Below are 15,282 nucleotides of genomic sequence, written 5' to 3' on the forward strand. Positions count from 1 at the left end.
CAAAAGTACACCATACTGCCCCTGCATATGGGCAGTCTGTGTTCAAACATGTGTTCAATTCAAATCAGCAGAAAAGATTGCACATGGCTCCAAGAGACCGCTGCCAGAGTCGACTCCACACCGAATAGAAAAAAAGAGGAAAGTCCACATAAATGCAGTACGAGGGATGGGGCTATTTCATTTTATTAGGGACACTGCTTGCTGTGCTTCACTGCTGATTTCATGCTGCTACCTAACATCTTTTCAATGATTTGACAGTGAATTTTATTCAGCTGCTTGTGATATACTGATGCTACTTTTACAATTGGTTTTATTTGCCCTTGTTTTTTCTGGAGATTTTTTGCATAGTATTAGTCTATTTTTATATTATAATTGTGTTGTTAGCCGTCTTGGGTGCCCCATGAGGGGGAAAGCAGGGTGTAAATGTCTTAAATAATAAATAAGGTAAACACTACACCATTAGATTTGATAAAAGAAAACAGTTTGGAAACATCTCCCATGATTTTAAAGAAACCATTTCTCACACATTTTTGTTTTTTTGTAAAAATACAGCACAAGGGAATGATGTTTCCAACATCATTTTATGATTCCCCATTGCTGAGTGCCAATACAGCCAGGAGGGACTGGCTGGGGGAGGGAGGGTCTCACTTCATTTTATTAACTGAAATGTTTTGAGGTCCGCATTCAAAACAGTGACACAACAAAGAACACACAACTACATTTAACTATCCCACTCACTGTGAACCAGAACAAAGCTGACTTGCAGCAGAGCAGCTAAAAAGCAGAACCAGCTGATGGGAGCGACCGGAATGCCTCTGGCAAAGAAAGCGGCCTGCCTCTTGTGCCAGAATGACATTACCACACCATCTCTGTTGCCATGCCCTGGACAGCTCTCTGTCGCCTCCCTTTAGGTGGTGGGGAGCCTGAAGGAGGATTCCCCCAGACAGCTCTGCCCCTCTCCAAAAGTGGCCACAGCAACCTCTTAGCCCACCATCAAGGATCACTACATACAGGCTGCTCCGGTCAGCTCTGGTAACCACATCCGGGGCAAGCTCAGCTACCAGGGAAGCAGGTTCTGTGTCTCTGTGACCAGTGAAGGCCAGAACTGCTCAGCAGCTGATTCTCTCTCCAGAGCCCCCCCTCCCCCAAATGTCCTCCACTCCTGTGTGGCCTCACATCCAGACTCGCACATGAGAGGCTACCAGGAACCCCCTGCAGTCTCACCAAACTGCCCACGTGAGAGGCATGGCAAAGCTTTGAGCACTCCTCAGGGATGCTGGCCTCCAACAGTTCAGTGCCTAGGCATGACCGAGCCACAGCTGGAGGCTGCAAGCAAAGGGGGAGCTCAGAGGTGGCCACCACACCTGGCCCTCCTAGTGCAGCTACTGTCACGCAACTTCAGGACACAGCACTCCTGTCCCCATGGAGCAAGGCAGCGAGCCCTCTATCTCAACCACAGCACACCCTTCCCCAGAGTTTCCCCCACCTCTCTTGCAGGACAGCTCCACTCCCTTCATTCCAAGACAACAAAGAAGACCCCACCCCTTGCTCCTAGGCACCCACAGATCACTCTGGGAGCCCAAGGGTCCATGCCAGCTTTTGTGGACTAACAAACCTCCTCCTTTCTAGATGGGATACCTGAACACTAACTTTTCCCCTTCCCCAGAGTTCTTGGGCCAGTGGAGGGGGCCTGTGAGACAGCCGCACCAGTGAAGTGGAACAGACAAGCTCTGCCTTCTCACATAGACTGGAATCAATGCCATTGTCCTGCCACAAAGGCAGTAGCAAAGGACACTGTCCTCACAGCCAGCCAGGCAGTTAGCCAAGCAGAGTACCAAGAAACCAGAGCTGGCTCTCCCAGGCAGGGGTGTTCTGACTACATCACTGCAGAAGGCACTGCCCCCCATCCGGAAGTGCAGGAGGTAGCCAGACACACTTCCCCTGCTCTCTGGTTGCTGCCAGAAGGCTTCTGGCCTGATGCCACCTGGAAGGGTGACCGTCATGCGCACACCAGCGGCAGGAGCAGGAGGCGACCAGAAGTGCAGGCCAGGCCCCGGTGGGGGTTGTCTGTTGTGCCTGAGCAGGCCAAAAGGGTCAGTGTAACAGAGCAGGGGACTGGCCTAGCACCAGGAAGCGGTTCAGTGTTTGGGATGCTGGCAAGAAGCATGCCTCACACTGCAAGAAGCACACCCCATACCTCTCTGATACCCTGGCAGAACTTGCAGCCCTGACCTTGGTCCCCTGAGGCAACGTTGAGGTCACCTCACCTGAGGTCCAGTCCTGCCAGGTCACTGAGCACAAAGGAGCCCATGGAACTCACTGCTGCTGCCCCAACTTCCTGCAACCAAGAGGAAAGCCGGAGAGGATGATGGAAGCCATGTAAAGCTTGCTGGACACTGTGCTCAGAGGTGCCTCTCATGGCTCCTGCCAGGCTAGCTGACCTTTCTGGCAGCTCTGTGGGCCAGTCAGTCATGGGGAGGCGGGGAGAAGGCAAGCTTTCTGGAGGACAGGAAGGGCTTCACCTCTCTTCCTCATGGGGCTCACAGTCGAGAGAAAGGGGGCACCAGGGACCCAGCTGGCCGCAGCAGCAGCTCAGTGGGGAAAGCTGACCACCAGGGCTAGGCCTCAGAGTCCACCTGGCCAGCAGCAGCAGCAGCAGCTTCCATACAGAGAACCAGCCAGCAGAGGGACCCCCAGTCCCTGCCAAGCCTCCCACTCTGCAGTCTGGCAGCTGGCTGATCTTCGTGGGTTTGGGATGCAGCTGAACAAGGAAAACATTCTGGAACGAGTCAGCAGCCGGAGCTTCCTCTCTTGCTGCCTAATGAAAGCCATGAGCGCCGATGACAAGTGTCTGCTGGAGCATGAGCCAGCCAGGCTGCGGAGGCGCCTGCCACGTCTCAGAGAGGCTTCAGCCAGCCCCTATTTGGCCTGCCCTGGTCTTCACAGCCCTCCTTCTCACCCCCCTTCTCACCTTCTCCTCCTGCGCAGGAGTGGGTCAGGGTGCTTATGACATGTCCTCCTTGCTTTTCCTGGAGGAGACCTCAGGATAAGGAAAATGCTCCAGTCCTTAAGCCACCCAAACTCCCCCCCCCATGCCCTGCAAAGATGCCTCTGGCAGGTGGTTCCTGCAGGAAAAATGTGGGCCCCAAGTGTCCTCCCTTGTCCCAGGCTCTTCAGAACCCAGGACTCGGAAAAGACTGGCAGTTCTGCAGCCATCAGACTTGTGGCATTCCTCCCTGGGGGGACTCCCATGTGCCTGCCGCCACCCTTCAGGTGCAGTGGTCCACAAGGGTCTGTACAGACCAGCATGGGGAAGGGCCCAAGCACAACAGCCAAGTGTAGGCTCTACACCTGCAGGCAGGGCTGGTGAGGACAGCCCTGTGCTTGATGGGCCAAGTGTCTGACTGACTGTAGGGTTGCTTCAGAACATGACAGGCTCTTGGGAAAAGGACAGAGCCTGAATTTAGGCCCTTTTCAATTGGGGGGGGGGGATGCACTGCACCAGGTGGCAGACAAAAAGGGGTGGTCTCCCAGTCCCTTTAGTGGGTGAACTGGTTGCTGGACTCCTTGAGGCTGGCTTTCAGCCAGTAAGCCTGACCACTTGCCCACCTCATTCCCTCGAAACAGCCCGGCTAAACATCGCATGGCAGCAGCACACTTCTCCTACCCCTCTTAAGGGCTAATGGGAACTGCAGCCAAGCAAGAGCCCCCTGCCCACACTGGCTGCAGGACATTCCTCTCCAGGACAAAGCATACTGAGCTGAGTGCAGGCACTTGGAGCCTACTTGGAACACACTCAGCTTTCATGTAGGCTAGCATTGCTACTGAAAGGCCACCTCCACGCAAGGGACCAGGTCTTAGCAGCAATATGTAGGGGTGAACAAGTAGGGGGTGAAGCCCTCCCTCCAAGGGGGGAGACTGCCCACACTGGTGAGGACACAGAAAGGGACCTTCCAAACACAGAAGCACATTACATAGAACATCAACTGAGAAGGGTAGTTTGGGAGTCACTGTTATGGGGTTCCCCCTGTCAGAGCTCGAACTCCTTTCCTCTCCTGTGAAATCATTCCTTCCACTGCCCAAGCACACCAATTGCCTCCAGGGAAATCTTCAGGCCAATCAAGGAGCAAAATAAAGGAAAACACCCCTATAAATACAAGGAAACAGCGGAGGCCTGGATGGTGCACAGCAAGTTATTCAGGTTTGATTCTAGCCAGCGGTGCCCTGAACCCTGCCCCCAAGGACATTCCCCACAGCCACTTGGACAGCTCTCTTGCCCCTCAGTTGGACTGAGCTCCTTAAAAGCTTCCATTTGAGAATTCCTCTTGTGCAAGAGGGGGTCAAAATAATTGAAGACATCACGTCTGGTTTGGGCAATGATCAAGAAGGGGTCATGGCCTCTGGGCTGCATGCAGACTCTGCCCAAGAAGCCATAAGGAGGGCCTACCTAGCAGTTTTTGCAGCAGTGCAGGGCTCCACTCCGATTCATGTCTTGCACCGAAGCCCCTGCCTGGCTTCCACACAAAACCAGGGCGTGGGGTTCTTAAGTGCAGGGGGGTGAGACTGGACCCAGAACATCGTCTTCACCCGCCCCCCCGCCCCCCCGCCCCCCACTCCAGTAGAGGCCCAGCACAGAACCGCCACCATCTTTTCCAGGTGAGATGCCCCAACTTCTGTCCTTCCGACAGGATGGTGGGGGGGGGGGAGATGGCCAAAGCTTGCCTCCAGCACAGAAGGGGAGGTCTGCCCAATGCTTGCCAACCATACACCTCTGCTCCATAAAGCCCAGGCTATCATGGGGCCCACAAAGTTGCCTCCTGCCAGCGTGGCTGGGTGGTCTGCGTGCAGCATCAGCAACTGGAGACACTTCCACTGCACAATGCTCCCAAAAGCTGGATAGCGGCACCACGCATAGGCAGTGGGTGAGGGAGCCCCCCCTGTTGTGCCTCTCACTCTCCCATAACCTTGAGGACCCCCTCCCCAACCCGAACTGGACCAGACCAGACCAGCCTGCGTTCCAAGGGAGAAGCACTACTCACCAGCATCGGGCACTGGGCACTTCTGAATGGTGAAGATCTGGCCCAGGTCCTCCTCTTCCTCAGGGAGGCCCTTCTGCAGACGCTGCAGCTTGCGCAGGCTCTCACTCCGCTGGTGCTTCATGGATCTGACATGCTGGATCAGGTTCAGCTTGGCTTTGGTGGAGTAGCTGCAAAGGACGCAGTGGTAGTAGCAGCTCTCTCCCTCCACGCCGCTCTCGTGGTGCTGAAGGTGCTGCAGGGAACAAAGCAGGGCAGAAGGTGAGAAACAAGAGGCCACACAGCCATGGCTGGACTGTCAGCGTCACCTGCCTTAGAGTGGGTGCTATCTGCCAGGAAAGGCTGCAGGCAGGCCGGCTGGGAAGATGGGAAAGGTTCCTTCCAGGTTTGCACTGGGTTCATCCAAAGGATGTCTCTCGCAATTTTCCACCCACCCACCAAGGACTTGGCTTCAGGAGCCTGATGAAGTGGCCCTGGTGGAGTCCACCAAAGCAGCCGCTGAAACAAACGGGTTTGTCTTTCAGGTACTGTGAGACCACCTGTCTTCCATCAGAGTAAAGCCTGATTTCTTATCTTTTAACAGAGACACACATCTCAGTCATGTGGAAGTTCACTTTTTAAAGCACAAGAGTTTAAGACACAAACTGAACAGAACTCTGTTTTGCCACAGCCACACTCAACACCCCCTCCCAGACGTAGCCAGGCAAGCTAGCTGCTCCCTGCACAGTCTGGAGACCTGTGGGTTGACACCTTTCATGACGCGGGCAACCATTTGAGTTCTAATGTAGAAACCACCAGCCCACCCAGCAGCACAGGCTCTGTGGGACTCCTGCAGTACGAGAGGTGGGGAGGGGGTGCGTGAGAAATCCCAGGCTCTATGACAGAGCAAGCCTGCGGTAAGTGGGTAAGAAAGACTCCTTGGTTCAACCGCTATGAAGATGGGGCCATCCAGCTCACCCAGACAGGTGAAGGTCTTGGGGGGGGGGGGGAGAGGGAATCCTTCCTAAAACAGCACCTTTTCACTAGGCTCCAAGAAAAGTCAACCAGCTTCTGATAGCCACACCGACCTGTCCCGTAACCCTAGAGGGGCACAGCAGCTGCTTCCCAGCTCAACAATAGGAAGCTTCTAACATCTGATTCTTCACATGGAATGCAAAATATTGATCCATTTCACTCATAGAGCAGAAACACGCAGAGGCACATTCTCCAGGAGCAAAGTCTCCTCGAGGATTAGGACCTGCTACTGTGGGTAGAGCCGTGCAAACACACATACCAGCACTGGCAGCAGGCCCAGTGGACAAGCCTCCTCAGCACAGAGACCTGTGATGAGGTCCCTCCAATGGCCCTCCTTTCCAGCTGCACATGCAAGGCCTGCACATGTCATGCTGGGTTGCTTGAATAGTGAAATTCTACCCTGTGAATTAAGGGCCAAATTGGGGAGAGGGGTGATTGCCACCCACAGCACTGCTGTCCACTGATCAGTCCCCTCTGGCACCAGAAGCCTCGAGTTGGCCGAGTTCTCTGCAAGGAAGTACAAGGCCAGTGGCAATCTGCAGGCTGCAGGCTCAACCCACAGTACAGTCATGCCCCAGGAGTCTCATTTCATGACATGCCTCCAGTTTGCCAACATGTCAGGGTGATGTGGAAAGAAAAGTCCATTTGTGGTGGAAGTCAAGTGAAGGACAAGTTGACAGGTGGAGGTCCCGCTTAAGCACTGGCACAAGGGTAGGGGAACACCTGGTCTTCACAACTGTCACAAGAGAGGCACTTGGAAGTTGTTCAGAAGCCTGGGGGGGGGGGGGAGATGGCCACCTGTGGCCTCTGGTCAGTACACCAACCCCAGGCACATTACTGTGTCCTGCCCGAGATTTCTGGGCACCTGCAGTTCCCAGGCACCTACTTCTTCATCTCAGGTTTAGAGGCAGAGCAAATGAAAGCAGGAGAGAGGGCAAAAAAATACCAGAGAGAGAAATTCTCCCCCTGGCTAGCAAGAAGTTGCACCAGGCATGTTGTCCAGCATTCCAGCTGTCTCTGGGCCCATAGGCAAGAAATGTCTTTCCTGCTGTGGGACTGCTGCAGGAGCCCTTTTGTCTAGCCTGCAAGGCGGCACCATCAATGCCATGTGGCGTAAAGCTGCCTTCCAAGGAAACGGCTCGGCCAAGGCAGGGTGAGGAACCCCAAAGCAACAGAGGCATCCAGCACGCCACGGTCCTGAACTGCTCCTTGACCGAAAACCACACATCAAGTAGTATATAGTCATGGTGTGTCATTGACCTTGCAGCGAATGTCCGTTTCCTGGCTCTTGGTCAGCATAAAGCTAGGCCTCCCTGCTCAGGAAGCCCTCTGACCAGATGCACAAAGGTTCAGGCTCCTCCCGGGCAAGCACAAAACAGCTCCTCCTGCTGAAGCCAACCATTGACCCAGCCTCCACGGGAATCCTAGAAGGCTAAGAAAAACCAAGGTCCTGTCCCCTTTGAAGCTCTCCCACCCCTTCCTTGCGCCAGCGGAGCCTCAACCTCTACTGCCCACGTGCAGCGGGACCTCCAGGCCTGCGCAGAGGACTGCTCTGGACCTCTTCCAGCACTTCCATGTGGAGCGGGTGGTAGGTGGCTCTTGCTCCACCCTGGAAGCCTCATTAGAAGCCTAGACTACTGCCCGGCCTCAAGACAGAGAGCTCTGCATAGATTTTACTGAACGCTAAATCAACCAGCAAGCACAGCCAGCAAACTCTGTGGCACTTTAACTTTAAATAATGCAATAATTATTGAATTTCCTTTTTATAACTGAAGTGCTGGAATGTAAACAATGGGGCTGTAATTGCAGGAAGGGGGGATCAATAGAGGCAATCGTTTTCAGCCATGTTAATTGTAAATACAATTGCTCCGCGATGTCAGCCTTGTTCCTCTCGCTCCCAGAATCACCCTAACGGATGACAGAGTCCAACTTTCCCATTACAGCTGTTCGTTCCTTTAAGAGGTTCTCAATCAGGTCTGATCAATCTGTCAAGATAATGCATGGAGTAAGTAAGACTCTTCCAAACACAAACGCCCAATCAATAGCCCTGACCAGCCTAATGAGGAGGGGCCAAAACCCAGAGGGAGGCCAGAGCCCGGCTTCCACAGGCCAACTAAACGGATCAGTGCCTAACAAGGTTGCTTTGCAGGCGGGCCTTGGTGGCCAGCCTGATCCCTTCCCGGGACCAGGCAGGGCTCCTAGTGTGGACCAATTAATCATTTGCCACCAACATTCCAAGTGGCAGAAACTCAGGCAAGGCCCTGATGGGGGGCCAAGCATACACCAGGCCCTTGCAAAACCTAATGCCACACCCCCAGGGAGCCCTAAGAGGCGGCCATCTCAGCCTGCTGGAAGCAGCAGATGGACTGGATGGCAATCAGGCCTCCTTTCACAACACAGGGGGAAAAACCACCAGGACTGCCAGGCCCTCCGGACACTGTTCACTTGGGCATTTCTCTGGGACACTCAGTGCCAGCAGCTGCTGCAACAATCAGGACACAGGGAGAAGGCAGAAAACAGACTTTTGGAGCTCCCTTCAACTCCTGTGCACCAAGCGCAGCGCACCAGACCCTGCATGGACCCACCCGCTCACAAATTCTTCCTTACACTCAGTTAGCATGCATGGCACTTCACAAGAGGAGGAAAGGAAGGTAGCCCCAGGGAGGGCATGGTGCTTCACAAGAGGAGGAAGGGAAGACAGCCCAGGGGGTGGGGAGTGTGACATCCACACCAGGCAGCAGGGTCAAAGTAAAAGAATGCAGTGGCACAACCATTGCCCAGACATGAATGGGGGCTCAGTGGCAGCCAGGTAAAGGGTTGCTGTGACCAAGGAGTCTTGGGAAAGAGGGGCTTGGAGGAAGGATGAGAGTGGGCACCCTGCAGCTGATCGGGGAGGGTGAGTTGGGCTGCAGTGCTGTACAGAATTTCCTGGGAGTAAGCCTCCGAACTTACCTCTGAGTAGACCTGACTAAGATTGTGCAGTCAGACATAAGGGTCAGCAAGGATGGAGATCGCTCTATTCAGGCACAGGTGGGGGGCAGTTTGGAGACCCTCCTCATTCTCAAGTCTTACCAAGGGATCAAACATCCAGGGTCCCCTTTTTTTATGGGCGGTCTTAGCACTTCCTCTTTCTGAACCACAAACACAAGTGAGACGTTTTGCTGACCCCCCTCTCCCCACAATTCTGGCAATTCTCCAGGCGGTCTGGAAAAGCAGCTCTGCATTTGGGCCCAAGAGCAGGTCCCTGCAGTCTAGGCTGTTTTGGGCATCAATGGCACCTCCCTGGCAGACAGGTCTCCACGTTCATCCCGTGAGCCCCCAGCCAGCAGGGCTGAGAAAACGTGTAGAGAACAGTAGCCAGCCTGAGTAGAGGAACCAGGAGCCACTGTGTGTATCCAGACCAAGCTGCGCTCACTGCCCAGGGATAATCTTTGCCTTGCCCCAGCTGCACTGGAGCTGGCCCAGACAGGAGGCTTCACGACCTCCCTCTTCTCCAAAGCTGAACACCTGCCAAGACTCCAAATCTTGCAAAAGGCAGACCAATGAACCTCCAGGTGTCCTGGAGTTATCCAGCATTCCTCCCATTTATCCCTTTTCCAACTTCCTTACCCCTTGAACTAGGCATTTTGGAGAAATTTCCTCCTCCAAACATAAAATGGGCACCAGACATTTTGGGCACTTCTGCCTTTACATGGCTGCATTCTGGGCACAGTTTCCAACCTGTTCAACACTAAATGTATCATGCACTCACCCAGGGCACCGCTCAGGATTCCATCAGAAGCCGCTATTCCTTCAGGCAGTTCCCTGTCACAACTGTTGGTCTTACCTGGACATCTGACACCCTGGCATGGCTCCAACTTCACATGCTGCCAGTAAGACCAAATCCATCAGGCCTGTCTTTTCTCTGGCTGCCTCCCACTTTCTGCTACACAAAGTTGTTTTCAGGGTGTATGAAAAGGCACATCCCTGGGATGGTATTACTCTATTGGCCTCTTAGCTGTACCCTAGTGATTTGGGCATTTCAAGGGAACCCTGCTGCGGACACTTGGTGCATTTAATCAGCTGTTGCTGCTGTGCCCCAGTTCTGCACAGGATCTGGATGCAGACAACTGTAATGCTCCTGGGTGATGGCCTTTTGGTGGAGGCCGAGCAAATGCCTGCAGCACCAGCCTCCTGAAGTCCCCTATGTGCAGGCAGCAGCAAGCTCTGCCCAGGACGGGAGCGGGCTGGGGAAAGAAAGCTGCTTCCCTCTAACCTCCATGCAACACACATCCCAGCATCAGACACACCCTAGAAGGGCCATCAAGCCTGGGTCTCCAGAAGGCTGGCCTAGATTAAGCCAGGGGAGACAGAACTGTAGCAACAATAGCATGACATCCAGAGAGTGCAAGAGCCTGCGGCAATCCAGCCCTGGGAGGGGACCATCTCCCCACAAACACAGCACAAGAACATCTCCTTGGCACACAAAAAAGCCCAGAGTCCCTCCCCAGTGGCACCTCCAAGAAGGCCAAGAAGAAATTCTGTTGGAAACCATGGAGAACAGCTGTCAGTTGGCATGGACAGTGCTGAGCCCAATGGATGATGGGTCTGCCTCGATGGAAGGCGGCTTTGACTGTGTATCAGGCCAACTATGACCTTGTTGAGCCAAGCACCCAACTATTCAGAACTAACCTTGTGTGTTCCGTCCCCATTCCCCCCCCCCCGGTCGCTGAGGGCCACCAGTGGCAGGGTAGGTGGGAAAATGTGGCCTAAAAGAAGTAGCAAGTTGCTGGCTGAAACACATACTCAAAAGGGGCTCAACAGGGTCCACCACAGGTGCCTGCTGCACAAGGTTCAGTCAGGAACCTGGAAGTTCGCCACTTACTCACGTCTGTGAATAACCTGGACAAGTGGTGGGTGGGTAACACACTTCACCTGTCATGGACAATGCCTACCTGAACACCTCTGAGAACGGTGAGATCTTGTACTTCTAGTAACAATACAGCTTGAACAGTACACAGCAACACACACAAATATCAAGTGCCATAAGAAAAACGAACTCCAAACTGTGAACAACAGCTTCTAACTTGCAAGCAGTTTTAAAACACAGACACACCCTATGGAATCTCCCCTTCCTTGGACAGTTTTTGAGGAAAAGATGGCAGACTGCATCTGGATACGAGGCTTCTTTATATATTACTGAAAACAGTGCTATGCTTGGCTTTATATTTATTCTGCTCATTTATTTTAAAAGTCTCCAAGTCCTTCCTTGAACCTTTGTATTACGCACCTTGCAAAAAGAGAAATGATCAGAAAGTGTGCGGAAGCCTCAGACTTGCGCCTAGGCTTGACAGAAAGGATCAAACCAGTCTCTTGGCAACCCTGTGTAGTTCTCCTGTCTGCTCTGCCTTGGCACAGCTAGCTGCCCAATGAGCAACATTGCTTCATACTTCCTCTGCTTCTGAAAAAGCAAATGGGCCTGTTCAAATGCAGGCACATAGCACCCAGCTAGAATCCCATGGAGTTCCTCATCTAGACACCTGACAGTGTTGCATTGGTTTATGATGTATTATGAAAACCAAGTGTGTCTGTTTAGCAAATTGGAAGCTGTGCGAAGGTGCAGAGTGGGGTGCTGATTGTGCTTTCCCCAGCCCTGTGGCCTGCAACCTGCAGAAAATGCCCTGGCCTCTCTGAAGAGCCCAGGATCACTTGGCCTGCTCCAAGGAAGCCTTCAGCTAGGAAACCACAAAGCAGAGGCACTCCAGAAAGGAGCCAGAGGTGGCCACAGGCTTAAAAGCCATTTCTGCCCAATGTTGCATATACACAACAGGGACCAAATGTATACACATGTGGGGTGGGCAAAAATTGGTTAAAAGGACAGTCCCCTGGACACAGGTAGAGTTCTAAGTAGTCCACAGAGCCACAGACTCCCCAGGCACAGCCAACCAGAAGGTGTTATCAGACATCCTGTGGCATAAGCCCCAGTCAATCAGGAGTCCCTTCTTGTTGATGAGCATTTGCAAGGCACTCAATCGTGCAAGCTCAGGCAAGTCTTGATGCTGCACAGTCAGCTGGGCTGTGGTCAGTTTGGCTTTCAGGAGACCCGATTTCCTTGTCATTTATTTGTGGTGAGCAGGTCTACATTAAATGCTTTGCCACACAAAGGTGGGGCAGGCCTGGGTTATTGGTTTTTAAAGGATTCCAAGTTACTCATTTAAGGGACAGAGTAGCCCTTTGTTACCATACTGCCTGTGGGTGGAGAAAGGGAGGTCTGCAGGTTCTTGCACAGTGATTTGCAAACTTTTTCATCTCATGGCACACTGACAAGGAGCTAAAATTGTCAAGACACACCATCAATTTTTTGACAAATGACAAGCCACAAGCAGTGCTGGTTGGGGGCTCACAACCCTCAATGGCCCTACTAATAAAAGACCCTCTCACAAATTCCTGTAGCAAACCTGCAGACCATTTGTGACATACCGATGCGCCACGGCACAGTGCTTGAAAATGGCTGTTTTAGTACTTGGCAAGAAAAGAGACAACAGCTACTGCATGAAGCCTGAGAGAGAGAGAGAGAGAGAATTCTTTCTGCACAATAGGCTAATCCTGAGGTATTCAATCTGTGTGTCAGGGCTCCCTAGAGAGGCGTGAATAGCCCCCAGGGGCATCATGAGGCATCTTGGGGAGAGAGGTGGCCGTAGCTGCTCAGCTCAGCTGCAGATGCTGCCTCCCTACTTGCTGCTTTTCTGCAGCTGTGAATGAGATGAGTGGGGCCGTGTGAGGTGGGGAGGGAGAGTTAAACATGGTGGGGGGAGGTGGGAGAGAAGGCTGGCTGGGCAGCGGCAGAGGTGCTGCATCTCTTCAGCACAGGGTGCGCTCCTGGCAGGCTTCAAACTGGGAAGATAGCCTGACCTAGAGAGAGCAGCGCAGCACTTTCCTGCTTTCCTCTGCTTGGGAAGGAGGGAGCCCAGCCCGCTCTTAGTGGGGGGTGGGGTGTCCAAATGTCACAGCCTGCATTCCTTCATCTTGCCTGGGGGGAATAGGGGTGGCATCTGCATGTTGGGTGTATGTGTGTGAGCATGCCCCCATCCACTTTGGGGGTGAGTTGTAATCTTACTCTGTGTGGCTGCAATCCTATCCACACTTTCCTGGGAGTAAGCCCATTGACTCAAATGGAACTTACTTCTGAGTAGACCTACATAGGCTTCGGGTCTGTGTCAGCTTAACCAAGGATCTTCACCTTTCTCTTTTTCCTCCCCCTTCAAAAAAGAAAAAAAGGTCGCTCTTGATCAGACAAGCTTTGTCTCCAAAAATTGACTAAAAAATAAAAATACCCATTCCTTTTCAGCCATCCCCCTTTTTCCTCCCGCCTCCTTTTTTTGGGGGGGGGGTACTTCCCATGTTGGTTGCTATTATAAGACAAAAGGCACAATCCTAGTTAGGTCTACTCAAAAGTAAGTCCTATTGTGTTTAATGGAACTTACTCCCGGGAAAGTGAGGTTAAGATTGCAGCCAAACAGTCTCTGGGTCTCAGTTTCACATCAGTTTGCAATTAGCAGATACACACAAAACAAAATCTTCCCCTCCCCTAGCAAATTCATCACTTCTACCCCACCCCCTTTCCAAAACCCTCCAGGTGTGCTGCTAACAAACTCAGGGCACAATCCTAACCAGGTCTACTCAGAAGTAAGTCCTATTTTGTTCAATGGGGCTTACTCTCAGATAAGTGTGGTTAGGATTGCAGCTTCAGAATGCTGGCAGCTGTTTTTTTGTTTCTAGTGTATAATTATAACACCTTCACCCCCATTTTGGGGGTAACTGAGGTGATGTAATAAGGAGCAGTGACCAATGGCCACAAGGATCAGCGGAGCCACGGGCCGGAAAAGTTCAAGAACCACTGGGCTAATCTCTTGTTTGAAGGCTAATCTCTGACTCTGGTGGAAACCCAGCATTCCTCCACCTACACACTGACAGTGACTCTCCAGGGTTTCAGGCAGGAGTCTTTGACAGTCCCACCTGGAGATACTACCAGGGATTCAAACCCAGGGCCTTTGAGAGCAGCGTCCTTGAACACCACTGAGCGACAACACTTCTTTCACTTGGGGGAGCCCCCAAAGTTGGGCCCACCTTTCACTGAAGCATCTGACCACTGGCAGACCTCGTGACCCCAGGAACAGCTACTGGACCCAGCCCCAACTTTCTGACTGGATGGGCCCAAAGGCCAACTGCCAGTCCCCCACCCCCCACCAAGCAAGTTCAGGCCAGAGTGTGCCACAAACAGAGCAAAAGCATGCTGCTGAAAACTACTCAGTGCAACTTGCACACAGTGAGGCAAAACAGACTGACAGGCTTCGTGGTGAACCTGGCCGCTCAATGAGGAGATCTTGGGGTTGCAGAGAGGCAGCGCAACACAAGTGGCTCAGTGGCAGGACTCCCCCTGTTCAAACCTTGCTTCTGTTGCAAGTTCACTAGACAAGCTCAGGCCAGCCACCTCCTCCCAGCCCTGGCTGCAGCAGGGGATCGGGCTACTTACTCACTGTCCAGGGTCTGCGGAAAGGATGCCATCAAGGCGCCACATGTGATGCACCCTTCACACTCCAAAGGCACTATACCCATTTTCAGTATTGCTCCTGCCTCACTCAGTGAATGGCAGGAGCAATACTTTCAGTGAGTGGACGCAGCATATGCTGACAAAAAGCCAAACATCACACTAGGGATTACTAGAACAAGGACTGAGGGTGGAACGGCTGGCCCTTGAATGCCTCTCAGCAAATCTGGGACTAAGTGCACAGTTCTGGTTGCCCTGTCAAACAAGGGTACAGAAGCCCGGGAAAAGGTGTAGAACTGGCAGCAGAGCACCATCTCCATGAGGAAAGGCTGAAGCATTTGCAGAGATTTGTTTTAGGAGAGTGCCAGTGCAGGGGGGGTGGCTATAAAATTATGCATGACATACAGAGCCACGTACTGCAGCTCAGACCGACTGAATACAATTGATGCGCAACAGATTCAGGACAGGTGCACATCTTCACACAGTACATTAACTCATGGAATTCCCTGTCACGCCGTGGTGGTCACTGGTGTAAATGGCTTCACAAAGGATTTAGAGAAGTTCATGAAGGAAGGGGTCTGTCAACAGCTATCGACATGTGAGTAGAACAGAACCACCAAATGCCACCTGATGGGAGGAGTGATTAAGTGATGGAGAGCTACTGGCCCTCAATGCAGACTTCCTGGGAAGCTGGAGCTGAGGAAT

General features: G+C 52.8%; 1 protein-coding gene across 1 annotated transcript in view; it reads right to left on the reverse strand.

Moving 5' to 3' along the window:
• ZFHX3 (zinc finger homeobox 3) overlaps nt 1-15,282 on the reverse strand; it is a 127,220-nt gene that overhangs the window by 54,217 nt on the left and 57,721 nt on the right. Inside the window, exon 4 of the mRNA XM_066636879.1 lies at nt 5,040-5,271. Coding sequence (XP_066492976.1) covers nt 5,040-5,271 — 232 coding nt within the window. The remainder of the gene's footprint in view (nt 1-5,039; nt 5,272-15,282) is intronic.

This window comes from Tiliqua scincoides, chromosome 9 (genome assembly GCF_035046505.1).
Source record: "Tiliqua scincoides isolate rTilSci1 chromosome 9, rTilSci1.hap2, whole genome shotgun sequence".
Lineage (NCBI taxonomy): Eukaryota > Metazoa > Chordata > Lepidosauria > Squamata > Scincidae > Tiliqua > Tiliqua scincoides.